This window comes from Glycine max, chromosome 4 (genome assembly GCF_000004515.6).
Source record: "Glycine max cultivar Williams 82 chromosome 4, Glycine_max_v4.0, whole genome shotgun sequence".
In the NCBI taxonomy this organism is placed as follows: Eukaryota; Viridiplantae; Streptophyta; class Magnoliopsida; order Fabales; family Fabaceae; genus Glycine; species Glycine max.
Genome location: NC_016091.4, coordinates 1,459,684 through 1,482,270, shown reverse-complemented (window position 1 = coordinate 1,482,270; position 22,587 = coordinate 1,459,684). Strand labels below are relative to the sequence as shown.

The 22,587-nt window shown below is 30.9% G+C and overlaps 3 protein-coding genes across 3 annotated transcripts; 1 reads left to right on the top strand and 2 right to left on the bottom strand.

The window, feature by feature from the left end:
• Nucleotides 1-6,402: 6,402 nt before the first annotated feature.
• LOC100814865 (uncharacterized) lies at nt 6,403-7,347 on the bottom strand. The gene has a single exon (XM_003523485.1). It carries the CDS (start codon nt 7,345-7,347, stop codon nt 6,403-6,405), a length of 945 nt encoding a protein of 314 aa, XP_003523533.1.
• Nucleotides 7,348-14,491: 7,144 nt separating this feature from the next.
• LOC100788468 (uncharacterized) lies at nt 14,492-14,797 on the top strand. Its single transcript, XM_003523109.3, has one exon. The coding sequence runs from the start codon at nt 14,492-14,494 to the stop codon at nt 14,795-14,797; it is 306 nt and encodes a 101-aa protein (XP_003523157.1).
• Nucleotides 14,798-18,864: 4,067 nt separating this feature from the next.
• On the bottom strand, nt 18,865-22,402 carry LOC100814333 (uncharacterized). Its single transcript, XM_003523484.5, has 2 exons — nt 21,506-22,402; nt 18,865-19,778 (listed from the first exon to the last, which is right to left on the bottom strand). The coding sequence occupies exons 1-2, from the start codon at nt 22,010-22,012 to the stop codon at nt 19,005-19,007; spliced, it is 1,281 nt and encodes a 426-aa protein (XP_003523532.1). The 5' UTR covers nt 22,013-22,402; the 3' UTR covers nt 18,865-19,004.
• Nucleotides 22,403-22,587: the final 185 nt, after the last annotated feature.

Here is a 22,587-nt window from a genome sequence, read left to right as displayed (position 1 = left end):
GATATATAAAAAAAAGGTATGAACACTTAAAGGGTGAGATGTCAAACGCTTGAATCAACTTAATTTTTTATGAGTACACATGCAAAATCAACTTAATTGACAATTTAACTTTAAGCTTTGTGCATTTGTTGCATTAAATATATAATTAAAGAGGGGAAAAAATTGTTCATGGTAATATTACTCAAACAAGATTAGTATAGTAGAGAGTATGTATGGTCTCTTGCAAAAAGCTTCTTACTTCTTAGCATCAAGTGTAAAATTATAAATTTTATGAAATGTCATTCGTATTAAAAAAAAAAGAAACATATTCTTAATGCCCTCATTTGTGTGACTTCACTTTTAGTTGTCCTAGTGTGTGGCATCAAGTTAGTGTGTTAAATCCAGATTTATGATATCACCCAAAATTTGTAGTTATCAACCAAAAAAAATGTAATTGTAAGAGTACTTAAGCATATTTTTATCTATGTTGATTTCAAAAGTAATAAAATCATTTAACTAATTTTTAATAACCACCATCGTTAAAATCTTTGACTCTTTATCTTCGTATAGATTCAAAACATCTCTGCAAACTTCAATGTCTTAATCTAACTACAAGACTAATTAACCCTAAGTCAGGTTGTAGATTTTTTTTATTCCTAAAAAATCTATTCGTCAAGTCATTATGAATTTACTAGGAGAAAACAAGCATTTTGCGCCTAACTGTTTTTTTTTATATTTTTTAAATAAAAAGAAAGATAATAAAAATTAGTAGGTGATTTATAAATGTAGTTATAGGAATAAAATAATAATTTATGAATGTAATTATAGAAATAAAATAGACATAAAAATGTGTACACCAAAATATCATATTCTCTTTATATATAATTATCCGAGAAGAGAAAATTGAAATAGAAAATTGATAAATTTTTAAAAAATAACGATTTCTTTAAAAGATTTAATAAAATTTAGAAAATTAAAAGCAGACTTTTATTTTAAAAAAATAGTGATTTCTTTATAAAAAAAACTAAGAGAAAACCGGCACTCCGTGCCTAACTGTTTTTTTTCATTTTTTTTAAGATAATAGAAATTAGTAAATAATTTATAAACATAATTACAAAGATAAAATAATAATTTATAGACGTAATTCTAAAAATAAAATGAACATAAAACTATGTACACTAAAATATGATATTTCTTTATATATATATAGAGAGAGAGATAATAACATTTGATGTCTAATCATTGAGAGTCGGAACTCGGAAAACCGTGGTAACTATCCATTGCCGTTGCAACCGGACTTCGTTAAATTTGCGCAACTTTCAACTTGACTATTAATACTAATGATTGTTCACCAAAGGTAAAAGGCAAGAATTCCCTAGCTTTTTGGTCGATCATACGTTATCATTTCACTTGATTAAGTTCAAAGTGAACTATTATGACGCCATAGGGAATTTTTGAGGGGTTGGTATCGAGGCAATATGATGAAGGTGATGAAGGTGGGAGGATGAAAATGGGAGCAAAGCTATTATAATTAGAAAAAAAAAAAAGTTTCCAACGCACGCCCTTTGCCCTTGATGGGAAATTAAATTTGTCTTTACATGAAAAGAAAGTTGTGGGTGGAATTCCAACTCGCGTTGAGTGTGGTAGGCATGTGTATGCTTTCTCTTTAAGTGTTTTTCTAATAGTGCCCTTGTTCTTTTTCTGATGTGGAAACTACTCTACACTTACTCTGGACCGAATATATAGAACAACAATGCTCTTGCTGCTATATCGTGCCAATTGCCATATCCTAATTCTAAGAAAAGTCATAGTCATTTCTAAATAAAAAATATATATATTATAAAATCCGCACACAGACGTACGCAGAATTATGTTATGAATCTAGAGAACCTCGAATACCAATCCCAAACACCTAGTCCGACAGAAACATGGTGAAAGTCTGCTACTAAATGCATTGATATATATGTGACATACGTATGATAAAAGGCAGATAATTCGGAAATTGTAATTTGCTTAGAGGCACATTTTGCTTTTTTGGTGGGTCATTGTCAGTAGATAAAGTCGTTAGAGTTCTATTTTTCATCCTGGTTTGGTGGGGATGAGTCGTTTTTACAGACAATCATAACTTTATACCATGTTGTCCTAATTTACCTTGAAATAAAATATATTTTTAATAGTGTTTCTAATAATCAGCTTAAATTTAATTATTAAAATAAGTATTTGTTTTATAAAAATAATAATTTTTTTTATTTTTTTAGTATATTTATCTAAATTATTTTTGTTTAAAAAAATTACTTTTTTTTAAAAAAAAATTCTATCAACCTATTAAAAAAATACTTATATAAAAAACACTTACTTTAAAAATTTTAAAAAAAAATTTAAACAAACTCACTCCATACTAAAAAAAAACAAGCATTATGTGGAAGGAGCTCACCTATATTCCTCTTGTTATTTTAACGGGTTATCTCTTTTCTACTAGTAATGATATATAAATATTTTTATATATTATATATTTTATTGGTATTTATTATTTTTTTCTTTTTTATTACATTATAGTATTTATTATACTTAGATTCATTTTATTTTTCTCTTTTCTTATATAAATGATAAATAAATTTTAGTATGAACCAAATTTCTCCCCTTTTTTATGCGTGTTCCTTTTGCAAAACTTAAGCAATTTTAAACAAAATGATAATTTTGTCGTATGAGTGTGACGCTGAACTGATGGCATGCATGTCAGTGTCAAAAAAATAATTACATTATGCAGTAAATTGTCCTCACAGTACCAAACAAATTTTAAAGACACGCCAAAAATAGGAAGCAGGAATATCAAAACTCAGTAAATTTGAAATTTAAAATGGAATCCTTGATTATGAGTGTAGTTGGTTTCGTTCATGCTAGGAATTAAGAGAATTGATTTTGAGTTAAATATTGATTTTATAAGAATATAGATGTTTTCTACTTATTATTTTCCTTTTTAATATATTATTGCATGGTTCCAGATGCATCAACGTTTAATTGGATCTCAATAGCAAGTATTCAATGTGTCTAAATCCTATTAGAAATCTTCCACCTAATAATAAGGGATATAAAACTGGAAGATCCATAGGAAAATAAGATTTTTTTTAAAAGGAAAATATATTTTGCTAGGATCTAATTGCCTTTCATAAATATTTCTTCATGTAAGAGAGTTCAATGTAGATCTCGTGAACTAGAACTTCGAAAATAAGACAAGGTTCACTGTGTTACCGTTCAAAGGAAATAATGAATATAGAGAAAAATGACTCGGCAGGGAAAGAAAAATTAGATTTTTAACTTGAAGTTACACGACCTCTTTCTTGGGGTACCATTATTGATTCTTTATGTGGTTTAAATTAAATGACGAAGGTTCATATGAGGGGTCTTACAAATATTTCAAGCTTGTATTAAGCACCACACTTTAAATAGATCTATTTAACTAGATTTATTTAACAACATGACCATTGGTTGGAAATTAAGTTCAGTCTATTTAAGTAATTAAAAACTTGAATTTAAATTTTGTAAATAAAAAATATGATTAAAAAATTTTCGATAAAAATTAATTATCATCCAAATTGGTTGATATTCTATAACATTGTCATGCTAACAATTTTTTCAGTTAAATTTCACATGGACTTTGATGTTTGAAATGAAAATGTAGCGTAATAGATATATCCAATATTTAGGTTTGCAGCAATATATATATATATATATATATATATATATATATATATATATATATATATATATATATTTAAGTCTAGCATGTTCTCGTGCCCATTTACACCACTCATATTCTCCAAGTTGAAAAATAATTAGGGTGTGTCATTTTTTAGTTTAAGATAAAATTCCTTTGTCGCAAAGACAATAATAAGAGTAGGTGGAAATTTCAAATGGATATATACTTTGTGGCCGATGCCATTTAATTATAAGCCTTCCACCATATCATATTAGCTAACTATACATAAATGTTGACAATAATTTTAAATCCCGTTCTTAATAATCATCCAAAGTTATATATATATATATATATATATATATATATATATATATATATATATATATACTGTTGAGACGACATTAATAGTATTTATTTTTTATTTAATATTTTATTCATAAATTAATATGAAGATAAATAAAAATGTTTATTTATATATATAATTATTCAAACGCCTACTAGTATTAAGTGATGGGAATTTAATTATAAAATTGTAATATTATAAGGATTTAATGAAAATTTTAAATTATAAAGATGTAGTTAAAAATTTAATAATATTGTGATGATTTACTGACTAATTTAACCATAAAATTATGCCTAAAAGAATCATGTAGAACACTTTGAAGGGTAGGATTTGAATTTTGACCCCTCTCTTTTGACCACTTATATTCAAAGCAAAGCATAATTCACGTAGATATTTAAAGTATAACCACAATTTTATTTTTGATGATGAAAGTATAACCACATTTTAGAACAGTTGCAACTAACACAAAAAGATTAAGAGGGACCACACTACCTTGTGATTAGAGAATTGGGCCTGCTAGAAGGAGGCCGGCCTATCCCATACTGTCATGAGCAAAGATGGGCTGTCTGTGCCGGTGGATAATTCATTTTCATTACACAAGTTGAGGACCAAGAGGAAGCAGGACCAATGATTAGAAGAAAAAGAAATGTTAATTTTCTTGAGCAACAGTCCCAATAATGAACGAATGATTTGAAAGTGCACATACATATATAAAAAGAAATGATTGAGAACGCTCCGAAGTACCTATCTTTAAAATAAAAGTTTTTCTTTCTTTTGGATTAATAAAAAAATGAAGGATACTAAGTTAAGGTGGATTAATAATATTTTAAATTACAATATTAAACTTTAAACTTTTAAATGTTTTTTAGTTTTCAATATATCATAATTTTATTTTTAATTCTTTAAAGTGTGCCTCAAGTTTTCATTAGCGAATTCGAAAAATTAATCATAATAATAACTCATCGGTGGTAAAGATAAATAATAATTTATATGAAATCATAAGCCTAAAATAAAATAATCATAATGATTAAGAACAACAACCCAGTAGCCCGATGTTCAGCTGTGCTTAAGAAATCATGTGTGCTCTAATTATTTTCAAATGGTGATGGTAGGCTTAACGTGCTACCTTTTAATCCTTTGCAGATTTAGGCATTGGGGCTAATTAAGTTTGGTTGTCATCACTTCATGTCCTCTTCGTATTTAAGAACCGTCAACATGCCATGTGCGTCTAATGGCTACTCGCAACTTCCATCTTTTCTTTTCTTGTATTAAAGGGAATCTTATTCCTATACTCCTAAATAATGCATGTAAAGTTGAAAATAAATTTAATTTATATTATTATATAAAAAGGGACTTGCCTACGTGAAGATGGTCTTAATTACTCTTTGGGGTTTGGGAGCCAGGGTGTTAAACATGTGGCTAATAAGTTCTTGAGACATGCTCAATTAAATTTATTTGCGTGTCTAAGTGTTTGCTCTAGTGGTCTACAATACAATGGAGAAATGCACGTAATATTCTACATCAAAAGGAGGAAAAAAAAACTGAATTGTCTATCGGGTTTAATTAAAGTATGCGCTCCTCCAAATACCTATGGACAATATTTATTATATAACGAACCTTTCCCGTTTTATAAATATTATGGTACTATAAATCACCAGCACATGAATCAATGACATGGTAGAGTCTAACTGTGGTTACTTACCCAAAACAAAAATTATTGTCCATCCTCAAATGAGTTTATTCAGATTCAAACATTCAATCCTCACAAAAATTCCGGAAAAATAGCTTCGAAAATAAATAAATGAGAAAACTCTGAGAATTAACTTACAATATTAAAAAGATAAAAGGTTAATCACACAGTGATTAAGAAAAGAATAAAAGGAGAAGAAAAAAAAGTAAAAAGAGAGGAATGGGAGATTCTAATCGTTCCAACTAATATTTATAATAAAAGTAACAAATTAACATCTATCTATTAAAAAAAAATTAAAACACATTAATATTCAATACGGTCAACATATCGAAGGTTATCCAAGAAGACAGCCAATATGATACATGATGTTCTTCTTCTGTGTAACGCTATTCAATCAAATATACTGTTTTCTTCATACACGCGTGTGTTTACATGAAGATGAGCATGATGAAATTTTCTAATTTTCGTATGCGTATATATGGCGTTAAAAGATAAGAGGAGGAAGATACATTATAAAAAGAAGAGTGATACACAGCGCACCCAACAGTAACACACATCCTTGTGCCATCCGCTGATACTGTTGAGCGGTTTGTGTAATACTTTTCTTATAAAAAAAGAAAAAGAATGAAGTTTGTTACTAATATCTTTTCTTCAAAAAAATAATTTTTAATTAAAAAAAAATACAAGAAGTATCTACTGTGTAAGGGTAAGAATGTTAAGCAGCGCCACCCGAGAGTTTATCAAAGCTCTGAAAACTTTCTCGGTAACAGTTTCGATGCCACATACACATTCCTCCAAATCCCGCATCTTCTTCAGAACCAACCTCACCTCTTCATCACCCTTCTTCTTCAGATTCTGAAGCCTTTCCATTCCCACCCCATTTCGAAGCTCTTCAATGCCTTCATGCTCCTTATTATTATTCTCCCTCCCACCGTTTCTCGACAACCTCACCATCTGCGTCCACGACAACCTTCGTGACGCAAACGACACTCCAATCCCGTTGAACAGCGCAACGGAAACGGACACAGTCACGCTCATAACATCCGCGATGACGTGTCTCAGTTGAGCGTCCACAACGGAAGATGGAACCTGCAGCGTGGAATGTTGCTGATGTTGTGTGACGTGAACACATCGGAGGACAGACACGAGCTTTTCCATTTCCTTGGAAATTTTCTTCTTAGCCTTTACGTAGGCGACAACCCTGGACTCGTCGCGTTTTCGTATGGCCATCTGAGCGGAAGAGTGTTCTTCCTTGAGAGACATGATGGAAGTTTGGAACATTCCGAAGGCGTCGACGAAGCGGAGGAAGTCTTCTAGAAGCTTCTCGACCCAGAGAGGGTGGCTTCGGAGGGTTTCTAGAGTCTGAGGGAGTTGGAGGATGTGTTGAAGGGTTTCGTGTGTGTCTTTGAGAAGGGTTAAACCGTGGGAAATGGTTGTGTGTGTTTGTGGATTGGACTTTGAGGTGGAGGCCCAGCTGGTGAGGTCGTTGATCTCGTCTTTGATCTCTGAGATCAGAGGGTGAGATCTGCACGGAAGACTGATGGACCTGATGTGGTGTGATATGTGCGGTTTCTGTTGTGATGGACGGTTGGGATTTTTGTTTGGGAAAGAAAGGGAGCGCCGGAAAACGCCTACCATGTTTCTATTTGGTGCCAACTGCCAAAGTGAGAGAGAGAGAGAAGTTTCTTGTGTTTTGGTGAGCGTCAAGGGATTTCCTTCAAGTATTTATATGGCCGATATCATATGTGTGTAATAGAATTATCATCAATTAGAATGATTTATGTACCTTTTACTACAATAATTTATTCAACAAAATTTTTAAATCTTTCTCTGTCACATTATATGCTTAGTTTCTGTAAATACACGTGCACACGAAGACATAGACACAGTCGCCTAGCTAGCTTGTTTTCCCCTCTAAGGAAAAAAAAAACTACTTCCTCCATCCTATTTATAATGATTAGTTTTAAAATTATATTTATACTCTTTTATAAGATTCAATCTATAATATTTTTTTAAAAAAATATTTTTCATTAGAAAAAAAGAAAAAAAAATATTAACAAATCATGTAAATAGATAAAAGTATTAATATTAAGAATAATTTGAAAAAAGTTATAAATTTAAAATAAATTTAATGTTATCCATTAAATTAATATTTTTCTAGTATTAATGAATTAAGTAATTGAGTCTCTGTATAGGAATGCAGAGGAAGTACTATTTTAGTTTCTTGTTTTTATCAAATTTCTTGTTAGTAGTTAATAATAAGGGAGAGTAATGTAAAAGAAACTATTCTAGCTTCTTCTATTCAGTACCTCTCTCAAATATCAAAATTTTGATGCAATGAAAGAAAAATCAAAAAATACTTTGTTAATCATTTTATATTCTTTCTTTTTTTTTTTAGTCTATTGTTATGCATTTTATGGGTCCTATTTGCTAAGGAATTAATATATAATAATTTTTATTGAAGATTATATTTGAATTACATTTATAATCACTCGATTTCCTCACCCCGATAGTTTTTTTTCACTCCTTAACCAGTAATATTTTAAGGGTATTGATTAACATTTTTCTTATTTTATTTCACTTCATTAACGAAAAAAATATCATTAAACTTTTTTTTTTCTCTTTTTGAAGAAAACATATATTTAGCTACTATATATAGCTAATTAACCAGCTGTCACTAATACAACTTGGTGCACAATCATGTAAACAACCGCGTGCGTCGGCGTGGTTTCTCCTGTAATGTCTGATATGGATGAAGTGGAATCTTAAATGATTCATAGGTTTCCTCGCGATTCTCTAATTTTTCTATTGGTTTAACGCGTGTTGGTTGTAATTACACAGATATTGCCATCCCTTGGAACTCGAAATACTTGATCTTCAAAATGTGTAGTCCAAGAAGATTATACGCTTTTCGAACAAGATTATGTGGAAATCAATAATCCTCCAAAATATCCGGAAAATAATCTTGAAGTCAAACAGCCAGCGAGCCTTTTTTGTGCATAAGAAAATTAAAGGGGCTAAGCTAATTGTTGTTCGCAGAAAAGTATTTCTTGTTCAACTTATGAGGTTGAAATTGAAATTCGGGGGTTAATTAATTTTAACCAAATAGAGGCTTAAATATTCCGTCAATAAAACTGAAACTATTATTAATCTTCTTGGCAGACATTGCTGAAAAACTGTTCCATAGTCCTTTTAATTAGGATCGACTTACATTGTAAACTGATCATGTATGATAATTCATGTTAATGTGCTTTGGTTACAGTGTAATACTGCTATATAATGACCCGTTTATTGTTTTAAGTAAAGCCAACTACCACGGATAAGCACTTTTAGGAATCACTGGGTGCCTTCTAACGAATTTTTCACTCAAATAATGATAAAAATAAATATTTATCCAAATAATACAACCCAAAAAATATTTATTCCAATAATACAAGATTCTATTCACTTCAAGGATCGATTTCTAAATTAGGTTTTTTTTTTTAATTCAATTCAGAATGAGAATTGAATTTTTTTGTTTGTTTTTTAAAATTGTTTTTTTTCTTTTTAATTATTTATATGCTAGTATAGGAAAAAAAACTCTCTTAATTTGTTAAATAAAATTTTGTATAATTTTTACACTTTTTTCTTAATACTACATTGTTATTTTATTAGTTGGATAATTAAAATCACTTTTTTTATTTTCACTAAATAACTCTAATTATTTTCACTAAATCATTCTTTTGTTTTATTACATTGTAATTATTCATCATGTATGAAATTTAATTAGTTCTTTATCTTGATCTTTTTATCATTTTTAGGTTCATTTAATTTTAATATCATAAATATATTTAGACACAAAAGATCAATAGAAATAAAAATAAAAGTTAAAGCAACATCATTCACCAAGTTTCTTTATATAAGAAAAAAGTGCAAGATTTATGAATTAAAAATGTTAATTTTATTATTATATTCATTCTATATTAAAATTGAACATGTTTTATTTATTTAATTTGTTTAGGTAAAAGAATTAGATCACTTAAATATATGTATTTTTCTTAAATGCTATCCTAGATAAATTATATTTTTTTCTAAATTAATATATATAAATTGGTAAAATAAAAAAATTAAAACAAAAAATAGTTAATTTAAAAAAACTACAAAAAATAGAAAAAAAAATAAAAAACTAAAGGAAATAAAAAATAACTCAATTCTTATTCTAAACCCAAAATCTTAAGGAAATTTGATGACACACTTTAACTTAAAATCTTAAGACTAATTTTATGGGTTTTCTCCTTACTTGTATGGTAATCAATTTTTTCATTTCTACTCGGTGTAAATTTCATCTCACACTTTTACTCCAACAATTACCTCAATTTTTTTGTAAAACCATTGACCATTCAAGAAGAGTTTGACTCCATTTCAAGGAATGAGCGCTCTAGTTAGAGATAGAGTCCCCATCCTAAAGGTAGCACCTCTTCTATATCGGAAGAAGCTGCAATCTATTCATGTTCACAAACAGTAAAATAATGTTGCCTTGCTGATCCAGCAAGATGCGTCTCATAAAACCTATTGCTAGAAGAGCTATAGCTAGCAAGGAGGAAAAATAAAACAAGTGCACTTTTCATAAGACATGCACTCAATAGCTGATATTCAAGGTCATCATCGTTGTTACATTATAACAAAAGTGACCTTAATTTATGACTTCATCCACAACCGTTTTTGTAACATTTGTGAGATAGAAGTATCAATAACACTTGTGAGATAAATGGAAGTATTATTTTTCCCCTATTCTCTTCCATTCCCTCCCTTCCTTCCTCACCTCAAAGGGTAAAGGTTTTAGTAGCACCTCTAAAGAAATGTTATTTATTTATTTTAATAAGAACAATGACTTTGAGAGCACTTCCCTATTTAAGTTATTATTTTTATTTAAAAAATAGATAAATTTGAATCATTTTTTAGAACACTTTCTTAGGGGAAGTGTTGTTATAAAACTAAAAAAAAAAAATACTATTGATGACACTTCTAGTATGTTTAGGTTGATGGTAAAAATTATAAAGACAAAATCATAGTAAGTTCACTATAAAAATAATTATTTATTATTTCCAAAATTATGATGAATTCAACTCGCTACCATTCCAAACATACAATCTTAATTTGTTAAGGAAGTTTTATTCTAACTTTCAAAATCAGGGTTTCATCTTTATGTTTCTACTTTTGATACAAAGTACTATTTTCCTTTATCGTCCATCTTCAAGATCCATGATTTAGGTTTTTATCTTCAAACTTCAAGTTTCCTTTAAGCTTTCACATTTTTCTCACCGCACCTTTAAGGTTTCACCCGTTGCCGATCACTCTGCTACCATTTACATTTGAGTTTATCAGTGCTACCATTCACTTTTTCTCTTTATTCTCTATATTTCGAGCTTGAACATTTTCTTTCAAGTTTGTGAAAATTAAGTTATTAATTTATCATTTTAATTAGCCCAACATATTTAAGGTATATTTGAAAAAATAAATGCATAATTACATCTAATTAAAATTCTAAAATAACCAAAGTTTTGAAATAATAATTAAATGTTAAAAAAACTAAAATTTAAGAATAGAGATAATACCTAACAAGCGCTGCTAATATATGGCACGAAATACTATTAAAATTATTTTTTTGGGGTAGTATTATCTGAATAGGTGTCCTCATTCCTATGTTTTTCCAATTTAATATGACAAATATAACACGAGGAATATTATACTGCAAATTTTATTGTATTAACGACTCTCAAGCAAATTTATACACGTATTTTATCTTTAAGTAATTTATTATTTAATTTTAATTATGATTAAATTCATTTTATTATTACCTATTTAATTTAAGTTCTTTTACCTCACAGTGATGTGAAGTATTTCGTGTTGATACGATTATTCTTTCCTACATCATATATTATTTTAAATTATTTTTTATTGGAAAATAAGTTGTTTATACTTGTCGGCTCGTGGGACCTGAAAGTATTCTTCATATATTACATTTTACTCATTTATTGGGTTTGCGTAAGTATTTGAGTTAATCATTAAACTTACAACTCTCATGATTCATATTATGTCACTTTCGGAGATTGCATTAGGTACATCATACATGTAAGACTAATGAATGTTAATGATTTAATGCTAAATATACATTTCTCGAGGCGGCAGAATAAATAAATAGATAAAAGTATCTATAATTGAGCGATAAGAATGAAGTAAAATATGAAATGACGTCTATTATAATAACAATAATAATATTATTATTATTAGGACAAAACATTGCTTCCTTTTTTCCTACGGGATACAAAGCTCAAAAGAAAAGAAAACAGGCCCAGACAAACTGTAGTCCCTGTTAATAGTTTCGGCAAATGCTATATCCACTCCCCTATTTTCCTAAGTACATTCCCCGAGCACGGCAACGAGACACTTCCCCTCCATCAAGTTCTTCCTCTTTCACTCCCTTTTTCTTTTTACCTCCATTCAATTTCTTGCTGCCGTATTACTTTCTTTCTCCCTTGCTTGATCAAGTGTTCTAATATTAGGGTTTTTTCATCCTTCGGGTTGTCAAGTGTATTTGGAATCAAGGAACAGTGCAACAAATGTGCTCTGCATATTTAAGTTATTTTATTTATGTGTAGTTGCAGGAATTCTTTTATGCCTTGTGATTGTATTATTAATGTTTACCTTTCGGAAAGGGCAGGTGTTTGGGGTGCTGCTGATGTAATTAAGAAGGTCTCTGCTGTCAAACTAATGTTAATACAGGGTATACATCTGCTGTACAAGATAGTTTGTATGCAAAATGACTTGTGAATGGGGATCCAATAAAACACCACCCATATGCAAGTCCTTAAATCCAAAAAATCATATCCTAAAACACCCCAACGGAGCCATTGCCAAGTAATTATTTTAGTGTGTGTTTGGATTCACGGTAACAAAATTAATTTTTGAACGAAATTAATTCTACTTAATTGATTACTGGAGAATTCATTTTGATAAAAGTAGTAATTATTTCTACTTGCTTCAACTGAATCATAATTTTTATGCAGCATAATTGATTTTATCTTAATTTTAAAAATAATTCAAACATATAAAATTTGATTAAAATTAAGGTTGACTCACTTTCCCATAATCTACCTTGATTGTAGAGGCTCTCTTTAAGACATCTCCTTCATTAAAAATAACTCTATTTCTCATACACCAGACGGACCAGCAGTTAGCATGCCAATATATATATATATATATATATATATATATATATATATATATATATATATATATATATATATATATATATTTCCGATTCTTCCTGCTTTGACTCCTCGTACTTAGTTTTGGCTTCTAATAATAAAATCAATTATATATAAAGAAATTCTAATTGATCTCATGGTGTCATTGATTATGGAATGACTGCTTACAAAGTCAATGAATTTGAGCACTTTTAAATTCTAATATCACTGAATATGCTTTCTTTTGTAACAAAGGAAATTGTTCAAATAAAAATAGTGTCTTATCACTCTTGTAGTTATGTTCTTTGCGATTGCTCTGTGGCACTTGATTTGCACGGTATCCATGTTAAATTTTGTGTATAAAGCATGAAAACTAACACATCCATAGATATTAATTTAATGGTTATTATATCTTGAGACTACGAAATAGCAGTGAAGTTTTCGTCTTTGATTTCTCTTGTGTTCTCATCTTTTAATGTGATTGCTAATGTTAAAACTGAAATTGTTTTCATGCATACAACTTATCATTTTTCATTAACTTTCCAGAACTAACGGTCATACTTAATTGCTTATTAATTTCAACTTTCTTAGATGTGAGATTGTGCGCATCTGGTGATGTTTACATTAAGATTTTTTTTAATTAATACTAACTATAATTCATTATGTCATTATCATTTTGGAGTACTTCTAGAAAGAAAGGGAAAAAAAACTAGCAAACAATGATTGATCCCACTTTGACATTCTTTAAATTCCATGGAAATCTAGCTTTGAGTGCACATGTAACCTTAAAAACACTACGATTATTGTTATTTGTGCTACACAGTAATTTTCTTTCATGTCTTGAAACAAATTTAACGTATCTACAGATGCTTTTGTTGTTAAACTTTTCATTCTAGAAATAAGATCCGGTCTCTAAAAGTAGCTTGTTAAAATATATATTTACGCAGATATGACAAAAACAAGAGGTGGAAGTGTTGCATGGCAAACATTCATTGAAATACGTTTTTAAATTATATTGTTTTAAATTTTGTAGTCTGAAAAGTAATTTCTGGAATGAAAAATCTGAAATTGTATTTTGGAAAGTAATTTCAGAAAATTAATTATTAATATTCCGGAATTCTTGTTTTAAATTTTGCATTCTTAATTATTATATTCTGGAAATTATTTTTTGAAATAATGATATAAGGATATTTTGGATATAAAGAGTATTTGTGACAGTAAAAAGCTTAAACAAAAATGAAAAGGGTGTGTGCTTAGGAAAAAGGAAACTGGATATATCATTTGTCATAGTTTTTCTATCCACAAAATATGGTCACTGTTCAATTTTCGATGGGCCTAAGCCGAAAAAATTCTAGAAAAGAAAACAAGGGTAAGTGCAAGACAGGAATAAAAAGGAAGAATATGGTGTTTACATGAAGTGTTTAAAAGAGAACATCGGTTGCGTGGCATGGATATATGCTGCCACGTAAATAAAAAAGACACTCGTCCAACATACAAGGTGACAATGAAGATGTACATAAGGAGGAGAAGGGAGGACTCACTCAGCCTCAAATCAAATGGAGTGGCAATTGAATAGTGAGGTGATGGTGAAAGTGTCATCAATGGAGAAAGAGGGTGAAAAGCAAAAACTGGGGGAAGGACCCCAAATCTCAAGAATGGAGCCGGTAACACATGGTGCCTATGGTGGTGGAATGTACGGTACCGAGAAAGGGCAACCGGAGAAACAAACAAAGCCACCGGCAAGTGAGAGCCAGAGTGCTGATGGCCCCGTTGATAAGGACGCTATCAAGCCCAAACACAATCCTCCCCCTTCAACTGGGGACAGAGATTTAGATATCACTGGCCAGTCTTATATCCAGTAACAAAATATATGTAAATACAATCACTATAATAATCAGGGTGTAGCTTCCTCTTTTATGTTTTTTTTTTTCCTATTGTTGTTCGTGACTTAATGGGTACATCTTTATGTTGGTTTTCTTTTAGGCAGCCAACTTTTTAATCCTTACTGATGTTACAATTTGCTACATAGTCATTTTGAAAACAAGTGGGAATAATTTGCTAATGCATACCCCTTCCAAAAATAAGTAGTCAAGTAGATATGTATTGGCAAATTCATAAGACTAATTAAGAGTCAGAATCATAGTAGAGTACAAGTATAAATCATTAGTCAAAATGTGATTTCAACCGTATTAAAATAAATACAAATGATACACAAGTGAACGGAATGATTTGTGCTTAATAAAAAAATCTTTAAAAAGAAACTTGAAAATGTATCGAAATAAGTCATTTCGCAAGTCAAATTTTTGTTTTTTAGTGTGCGTAACATGATCATGACGAAGAAAGAAACAACCGCAAGAAACAGCTAAGCAGAGAAGAGAGAACCAATACCACAAGTTCATTACATTTATACGCTACCCGAAGAATAAAATTTTTGTAAATGTCGCCTTTTCAGCTTGATTACTTCTCTTAAAAAAAATTGATTCCTTACTGCAACTCATTAAGCCTTAAGGCCACATTGGTACTTCATTATGTTTTGTATAATTGTTTTGTTTTTGTTCATTATATTTTAAGTTTATTTTTTGTTTATTATATTTTAAGTTAGTTAAATAATTGTAAAATATCATAGATGAAAAGTGTCATTAAGTCTTTTAAAATAATTTATTTTATATAGAATAGATAAAAACGGTCATTATTTTTATTTTATTTTTCCAAAAATAAACAATAAAAAAATCATCTTCTCCAATTTCTTATAGATTGTAAAAAAATATAATATCACACAAATCGAACAATATCTACACAAATCGAACAATATCTACACATAATTTTGTTGGAATCACAAAAATTTTATACTCTTCACCAGGAAATCAAAACATTTCACCAGGAAATCAAAACATTTCATATATTTATGTTGTTTTTTCATATTCTATTCTATTGGAAACAAAATCAGGAGAGATCGGAACAAAAGTTATCTTCGGTAAAATACAAAAATATGACCTTAAATTGCCAATTAAATCATATATGAACAAGCTAGGAAGTCACAATGCGGCTCTTTGAGAGATTTGCGAGTAAGATCTTCACTGTCGCACATGATTTGGTCAAACAAGTAGATGATTTTTCATCCAACATCTCTATCGGGCTAGGTCAAGACGAGTAGCACAAAGAGGGGTTCTGACAAGTCCAATCGATCAAACCTCATCCACATCTAGATGTTGTCAATCTTCTTTATCATCTTCGTCAATGTGCTACTGTTGGCGATGACAATGACATGATTGTTATTGTTAGATGAGGCAACAATTTTTGGCTGCATAGGAAGGTTGCGATAGAGATAGAAGCAAGGTCAGGGTAGCAGTCTCTTTGTGTCGATGGTGGGAGGTGAAGTGGTGGAAGGAGAAGGAACTCTTACCTGTTATGATTGAGAGTAATTTGTGGATGAAATTATTATGGTTATTAAATGATTAAATTGAATGATGATGATGATAATAATATGAGAGTGAAGATTTATGTTGTTCATAGTTTCAAATCCGTCTTTTCTTCATTTACTTAATGGTTTTATTTTTTTTTAAATAAGAAAAAGATAGTGACGATTTTTAGTCCCCACTATGTTATGTTAACTATTTTAAAATTGAATACACTAATGAACATTAATGTTTCTAATGAAAAATTGAAAAAATTACCAAAATGATACATTTCAAAAAACATAAAAGATCATAATTAAACTTTTAAAAGATAATGTGCCAAAACGAAATAACTACAAAACACAAAAGATCAAAAATGACGTTAAACTATTTTTAAATTTTAAAGTTAATAGAACACCAAAATTTCTAATGAAAAATAAAAAAATGACAAAAATGATACATTTAAAAACATAAAGAACTAAAATAAAACTTTTAAACCTGATTAACCAAAGCCAAATAATTATGAAATATAATGGACCAAAAGTCACATTAACTCATTCAATAATGATAACAAGTAGTAAATATGATGTGTATTTTATAGAGTTTTGACTATAATTTAAAATATACATGAGACTAATCCTAATTTCTTAAATTAAAATATTAATTTAAGAATCAAGAATCAATTAAAATATGCTCCCATTTGACTTATCCTTTGCTTTCTTTTCCTCTTGCTCCAAAGATGTTTCAATTCATTGAGTTATCTTTTGTTATACTTGGATTCAATACTAGTTTAAAAGGTTAACTATCCTCATCTCGGGATGTCTTGTCTACCACAGTAGGTTTTTATTTGCGTGAACCTTGTCCTAAATAAAAATTATTTTTTTAAAAAAAAAAATATTACATCCTAAAATATTTTTAACTATTGTAATTTTTCTTTAAAATTATTGTTAATTTATCAGCATCACCATTAAATATTGTAACAAGATAAATATTTTAACACTTCCTAATCATATGACGACCGCAATTGTGGCTATATTTTTCTCACAAAGTAAAGATTGTCTGGCTCATCTAATCTAATATGACGATAACTGCAATTTAAAATCATGGATAGAATCATATAACTGATGGTGCTTATTCTTTTCTTCTAGTTGGCTAATGTATTAATTTCACGTTGGCGGTGGCCGTAGCAAATGAATAGGATTTACTTTGGAGTGCAATGATTTGGGGTTTGAATACACGAGCCTTGCTGCTGGTGTAGTTTTCTGATGGATCGGAGGAAAAGAAGGTATGATATGATTGGGGAATGCAGTGTGTTGTATTAATTCACGTTGATGATGGTGGTGAAATCACGTGAACAAACTTGAGAAGAGGACCAACAGGTTACGGTACGGTGGTTGTGTTGGGTCTGTCTCTTTTTGAACGTGAAAGTTACGGTGACCTCCCTCCAGAACGAGAATGAAGGAAAGGAAGGGAAAGTGGGGTCCTCTACAGTCTACACGTGCCTGTTCCACTGTTAAAGTGTGGCTAGCCTAATTTTGATGAGAATTGGTGTGTGCCGCGCTATGGTGCATGACAGAAAGAAAAACTAGTAAAGTACTCTACTAGTGGTGTTTGGCTACTCTAATATGGTCCATGCTAATACCAAAGTAGAAAATCAACTCTCATATCATATGAGGTTCCACGTCCTCTCTTCTCCTTTTTGTTTGTCGTCTTCATTTTTCATTTTTGTTTTCTTATTCTGTCATTATTTGATGATGATACGAAAAAAATGGAAAAATGATGGAACTCATGGAAGGATTAATAGGTAACTGGATGACTAAAAGAGGACAAATTACGCTATTCAACATTGTTGTTTGTTACGAAAGAAACAACACGATCCAAAAAAAAAAGAAACAACACCAAATACACCAATTGAATACGTGGACCTACATCCTTTTAAAAATCATTTATGATTAAAAATAGGCAAAAAAATTAAGAAGTGTAAAACAAATATTTGGCAGAAAACAAAATGATCGTGCAGTTTTACAAAAAATTGTTTCGTACTGATTATTATTTGAGAGGGACGAGAAATATAAAAATAAAATAAAAAAATAAAAGATATTTGATGCTGGAGAAATCTCGCGTTTGGTGTAGAAATTATATATCTATATATTATCTATTTAAAGGACTTGGCTTACAAAAAAGCTAATTCTTACTAAACTAGTTAGAGATTTTATTAATATTATTCATAATTATATTTTTCAATCATCATGCATGATTAACTCTCAGATAACTCCCAAATTAATCCCAGTTTTAGGAGTTTCTGTCTATCGTTTCTAGTTTTCTCATCCTCTTGTTTTTTCGTTTCTGTTGTATTAAAAAAAACTACCTTTAAAATGTTCGTATGGATTATAAATAGATTATAATTATGTAATATTAATCTTTTATTAAAGATTAAAAGTTTCTTTCTCTCTCTTTTTTCGTTTACACGAAGTACTTACTAGTAGTATTTTAATTATAAGAGTGTCATATTCGCACCCACTAGTATATTTAAATTTCGAAAAAAAAATGATATTTCTCCTATTTCTGCCAACTTTTCATGAAGAAAACACAGTAATCACTTTACTAAATTGTGTGCACTGTACCTGCAAACGATGGAAAGAATAAAAAGGAAAAAGAAAGAAAGAAAAGGTGTTCACGGTGGACTCAAACCCAATGTACAAATCTCATCCACCGGAGGCGCACTCCAATGCGCACTCCGTTTCCTCAACTGAACAAAATCCTTAACGCACTCCCCCATTCTCATAGAGTGAATTCGCTTCCTAGCCGCCGCAAATTTGTTCCCAGAAAACCGGTCAAAAATCTTCTCCCAACCACTCTCCCAGGCATCGTGTGCGTCGCAGAGCTGAAGCGCACCGTTTTCCCAATGGGTCCAACTCCACTCCTTCTCAACGTTATCCATCACAGTCTCCACGCACAAACCCTCACACGCCGGCCTGCACGGCCTGCACTTGGCCCCACTCAATGGGCCCGGGCTCGAAAGCGCCGCCACCGGCACCCCGAACCGCCCCGGCGGAAAATCGTACCTGCGGTCCGAAACGACGCAGAACGGGAGTCGTTTCGCCACGTGGCTCACGTTCAGCGTGGTGAGTTGGGCCTTGAACGCTGCCTCCGAGTTGAGGTTGTTGAAGCCAGCGGAATCGAGGTTTGGAACTAAAGAGAGACGCGACAGTGCCACCGTCGAGGTTCTGAGGTCGCCGATTCCTAAACGGTCGTTGAGTCCTCCGTACGAGGAGCCCGGTGGGACCAGGTATTTTCCCGGAACGAAGTTTTCGGGACCCAACGGCGCGTTCCAGTACCCGTCCACACGTGTTCGGATTATCCAATCGTACGTGAAGTTGTGCTTCTGTTGGTGTGATTTTATCATCGTTAGGCATCCCTCCACTAGGTTAAAGTACTGAAGAAGCCCCTGCTTAATAACGTAAATGATAATTAGCATTTAGTTTGTTGATTAAATTCAGTCATAATTAGCATTTACGTTCGCGTCATATATACTTCAACTCTAAGCAATTTTGGCTTAGCTTTACTGGTTTAGCAATTAAAGTTCATAAATCATTGACAGTAAGAAAGAAAGGACTTGCCCTCATTACCCCTGCCAAACCCTACCAAAACTGAAAACTGCCTCCTAACTCTCCAAAGTTTCAAATTTTATCCAACTCCTAAATATGTTAAGTATTAAACAATTAAATGGATAAAGAATTAACAGATCTACGAGCCTGTAGACATATTTAGTAAAAAGTAAAACAGGCTATGAATTAATTTAGCTATAAATATAGATGGTTGCGGGCTAGAATTGCAGCAACGTACAAAAGTGGTTCACTGGTAGCTAGTGAAAAAAATGAAGAGAAGGAAATGCTTCCATTATTCATTTGAATATTTAAAATTAAAAATTAATATTGTATGTTATAATTAATTATCTTAAAAATATATCATAAGATTAAAAGTATCTTTTATCTTCCCAATTCTGTGTTCAGGAACATTTTCAAAAGAATCTTGCCAACGAATTGAATGTGTCAAACAATCTGATCTGGATATTACATAAAAACGGAAAAATATATTCCAGTAAAAGGCAAACTTTATTTGTTTTTCGCCTAAATGTGGAAAATATATTATTTGGTATCAAGGTTTTATTTCAAGAGATATATCAAGTTGTTTAAATAAAAATACAAACAGATCTTATCAAATTTAATTTAATAATAACTTTATATAAAATAGAAAAGTAACTTTTCAAATAATTTTTAGTTTAAATTTATTTCACGTTTAGTATCATATTTTATATTAATATTATTATTATATAATGATTATAAATTCTTAAAAGAACGTTACTACCCTTTTTTTTAGAAGAATACTAACTTTTTATTGAAAAAAGCCTAAGTTAACTTTTAACATAAATATAAAGTTATACAAATTACAAAGTATCTTTTTAGAGAAAAGTATACTTTTAAGATAAACATACACATAAATACACGACCTAACGTGATCGTGTTACGTGCCTACGATAATAACCTCCTGCTGTATTTAATACAGTTAAAATATTCTGTCCCACTCATAAGTGATTGGGTAACCTTGACAGTTTTTCCTTTAACCAACCTACATGGGTTAGGAAGATGAAATGCAGTGGAAGTAAAGATATTTGATAATATATTTTACTTTTCTTTTAAGAGAGCATCCTAAATAGACTTCTGGTTTCTGGAAGGGCAGGGTTGAAAAAGAAAAGAATTTGATACTGATATGAAAATATCTGCAAAGGTACAAAAATCTGACCGAGCAACTCGCTCAGATTTTTCCATAAAATTAAAACCAATATCCATCAAACAATATGGAGATTCCTAAAAAAAAAAAAAACTAAAAAGTGCACGCAAGACGCAACTACTTAAAAAATTAAAAATTAAAAGAATACAAAAAAAGTGTAAATAATAATAATAATAATAATATAATTTCACTGTAATGTGTAACAATCTTATATATACGTAAACAGCGGGTGGTCCATATTGATTATTGATTATTATTTCAAAAGAAACAGGCAACAAAATAAGCAATACGTTTAACAATATGATTCTGAAGTGGTGTTTTCAGGAATCCAAAAAGGGAAAAAAGTAATAATAAATAAATAAGAGAAAATAGCAGCGAAATTACCTGGATTCCGTTAGGCGAGTTATGCGCGGTGAGGACTCGAACATACGGCTCGTTCTCCGGCAACGGTTGGGGGTGGAAGATTCGAACGGCGGCGACGTTTGGCGCAAACTTCAAGATCGAGAACTTGAACGTGTCTTTATCTAACGGGCTGTGAAGAAAAAGATCCGAATTGGGGTATTCTTTGAGCACCATTTCGATTATGGAAGGTCCCGTGAGTTCGAACCTTCTGGCACCACCTACCAAACACACCGCAATTTTCGACCGCAACAATTCATCCTTGGAAATAACAGGATCGTCCTCGCAGATAAACTTAAAAGGGATGTTGAAGAGAAACTGCTGAACAGGGTAAAAGGCTGAAAAACCGTTTGAAGTGGATGAATAATGCAGAGAGAAGAACGTGATGAATAAAACCAGAGGGATGATCAACCCAGTTAAACCTAAACGCCAATTAAGATCAGAAACCCATTTAGTAAAGGGCGTCACAAACTTTCTGGGACTCTGAAACATCTCTTGCTTTTTTCACATAACCCTGAGGTTTCCGTTTTTAGTAGCTACCTAGCTTCTTCTTCTGATAAATGAAGGGCAATTTTATGATCATGTGATGGTGTGCGATACAACTAACGCAGAGAGAGAGAGCAATATGATTCAAATGATGAAAGGAGCATGGTTTGGTGAGAATTGGTGTTGGGTTATATATGAAGGTGGCGGGTACCATAGCATGCGGCTATTTGGTATGACGAGAAGTTTGGGAGGTACCACCCTACAGAATGAGAATTTTGAAAAGTCCCCACAGGGTTTTCCCATTCACACATACACCTAATTGTATCGCCGTGTTTCGATCAAGAACGTGTATCGTCATCTTCTTCATTTTTTCTCAACAAACATTTACTTTTATGTATTTTCTAATAAAGGGTGTTGAATTGTTGTATATATGGGTGCGACGGGTTGGACACGGTGCCACAAGTTGTTGGGTCGGGTCAATGCGGTCAAATTCTAGATCAATTGGTGTAATGGATTAAGATTTCAAAGGATTTTAAAAGACTTTTTTATGATTAAAAAGTCTTGTGGTATTCAATCAAGAC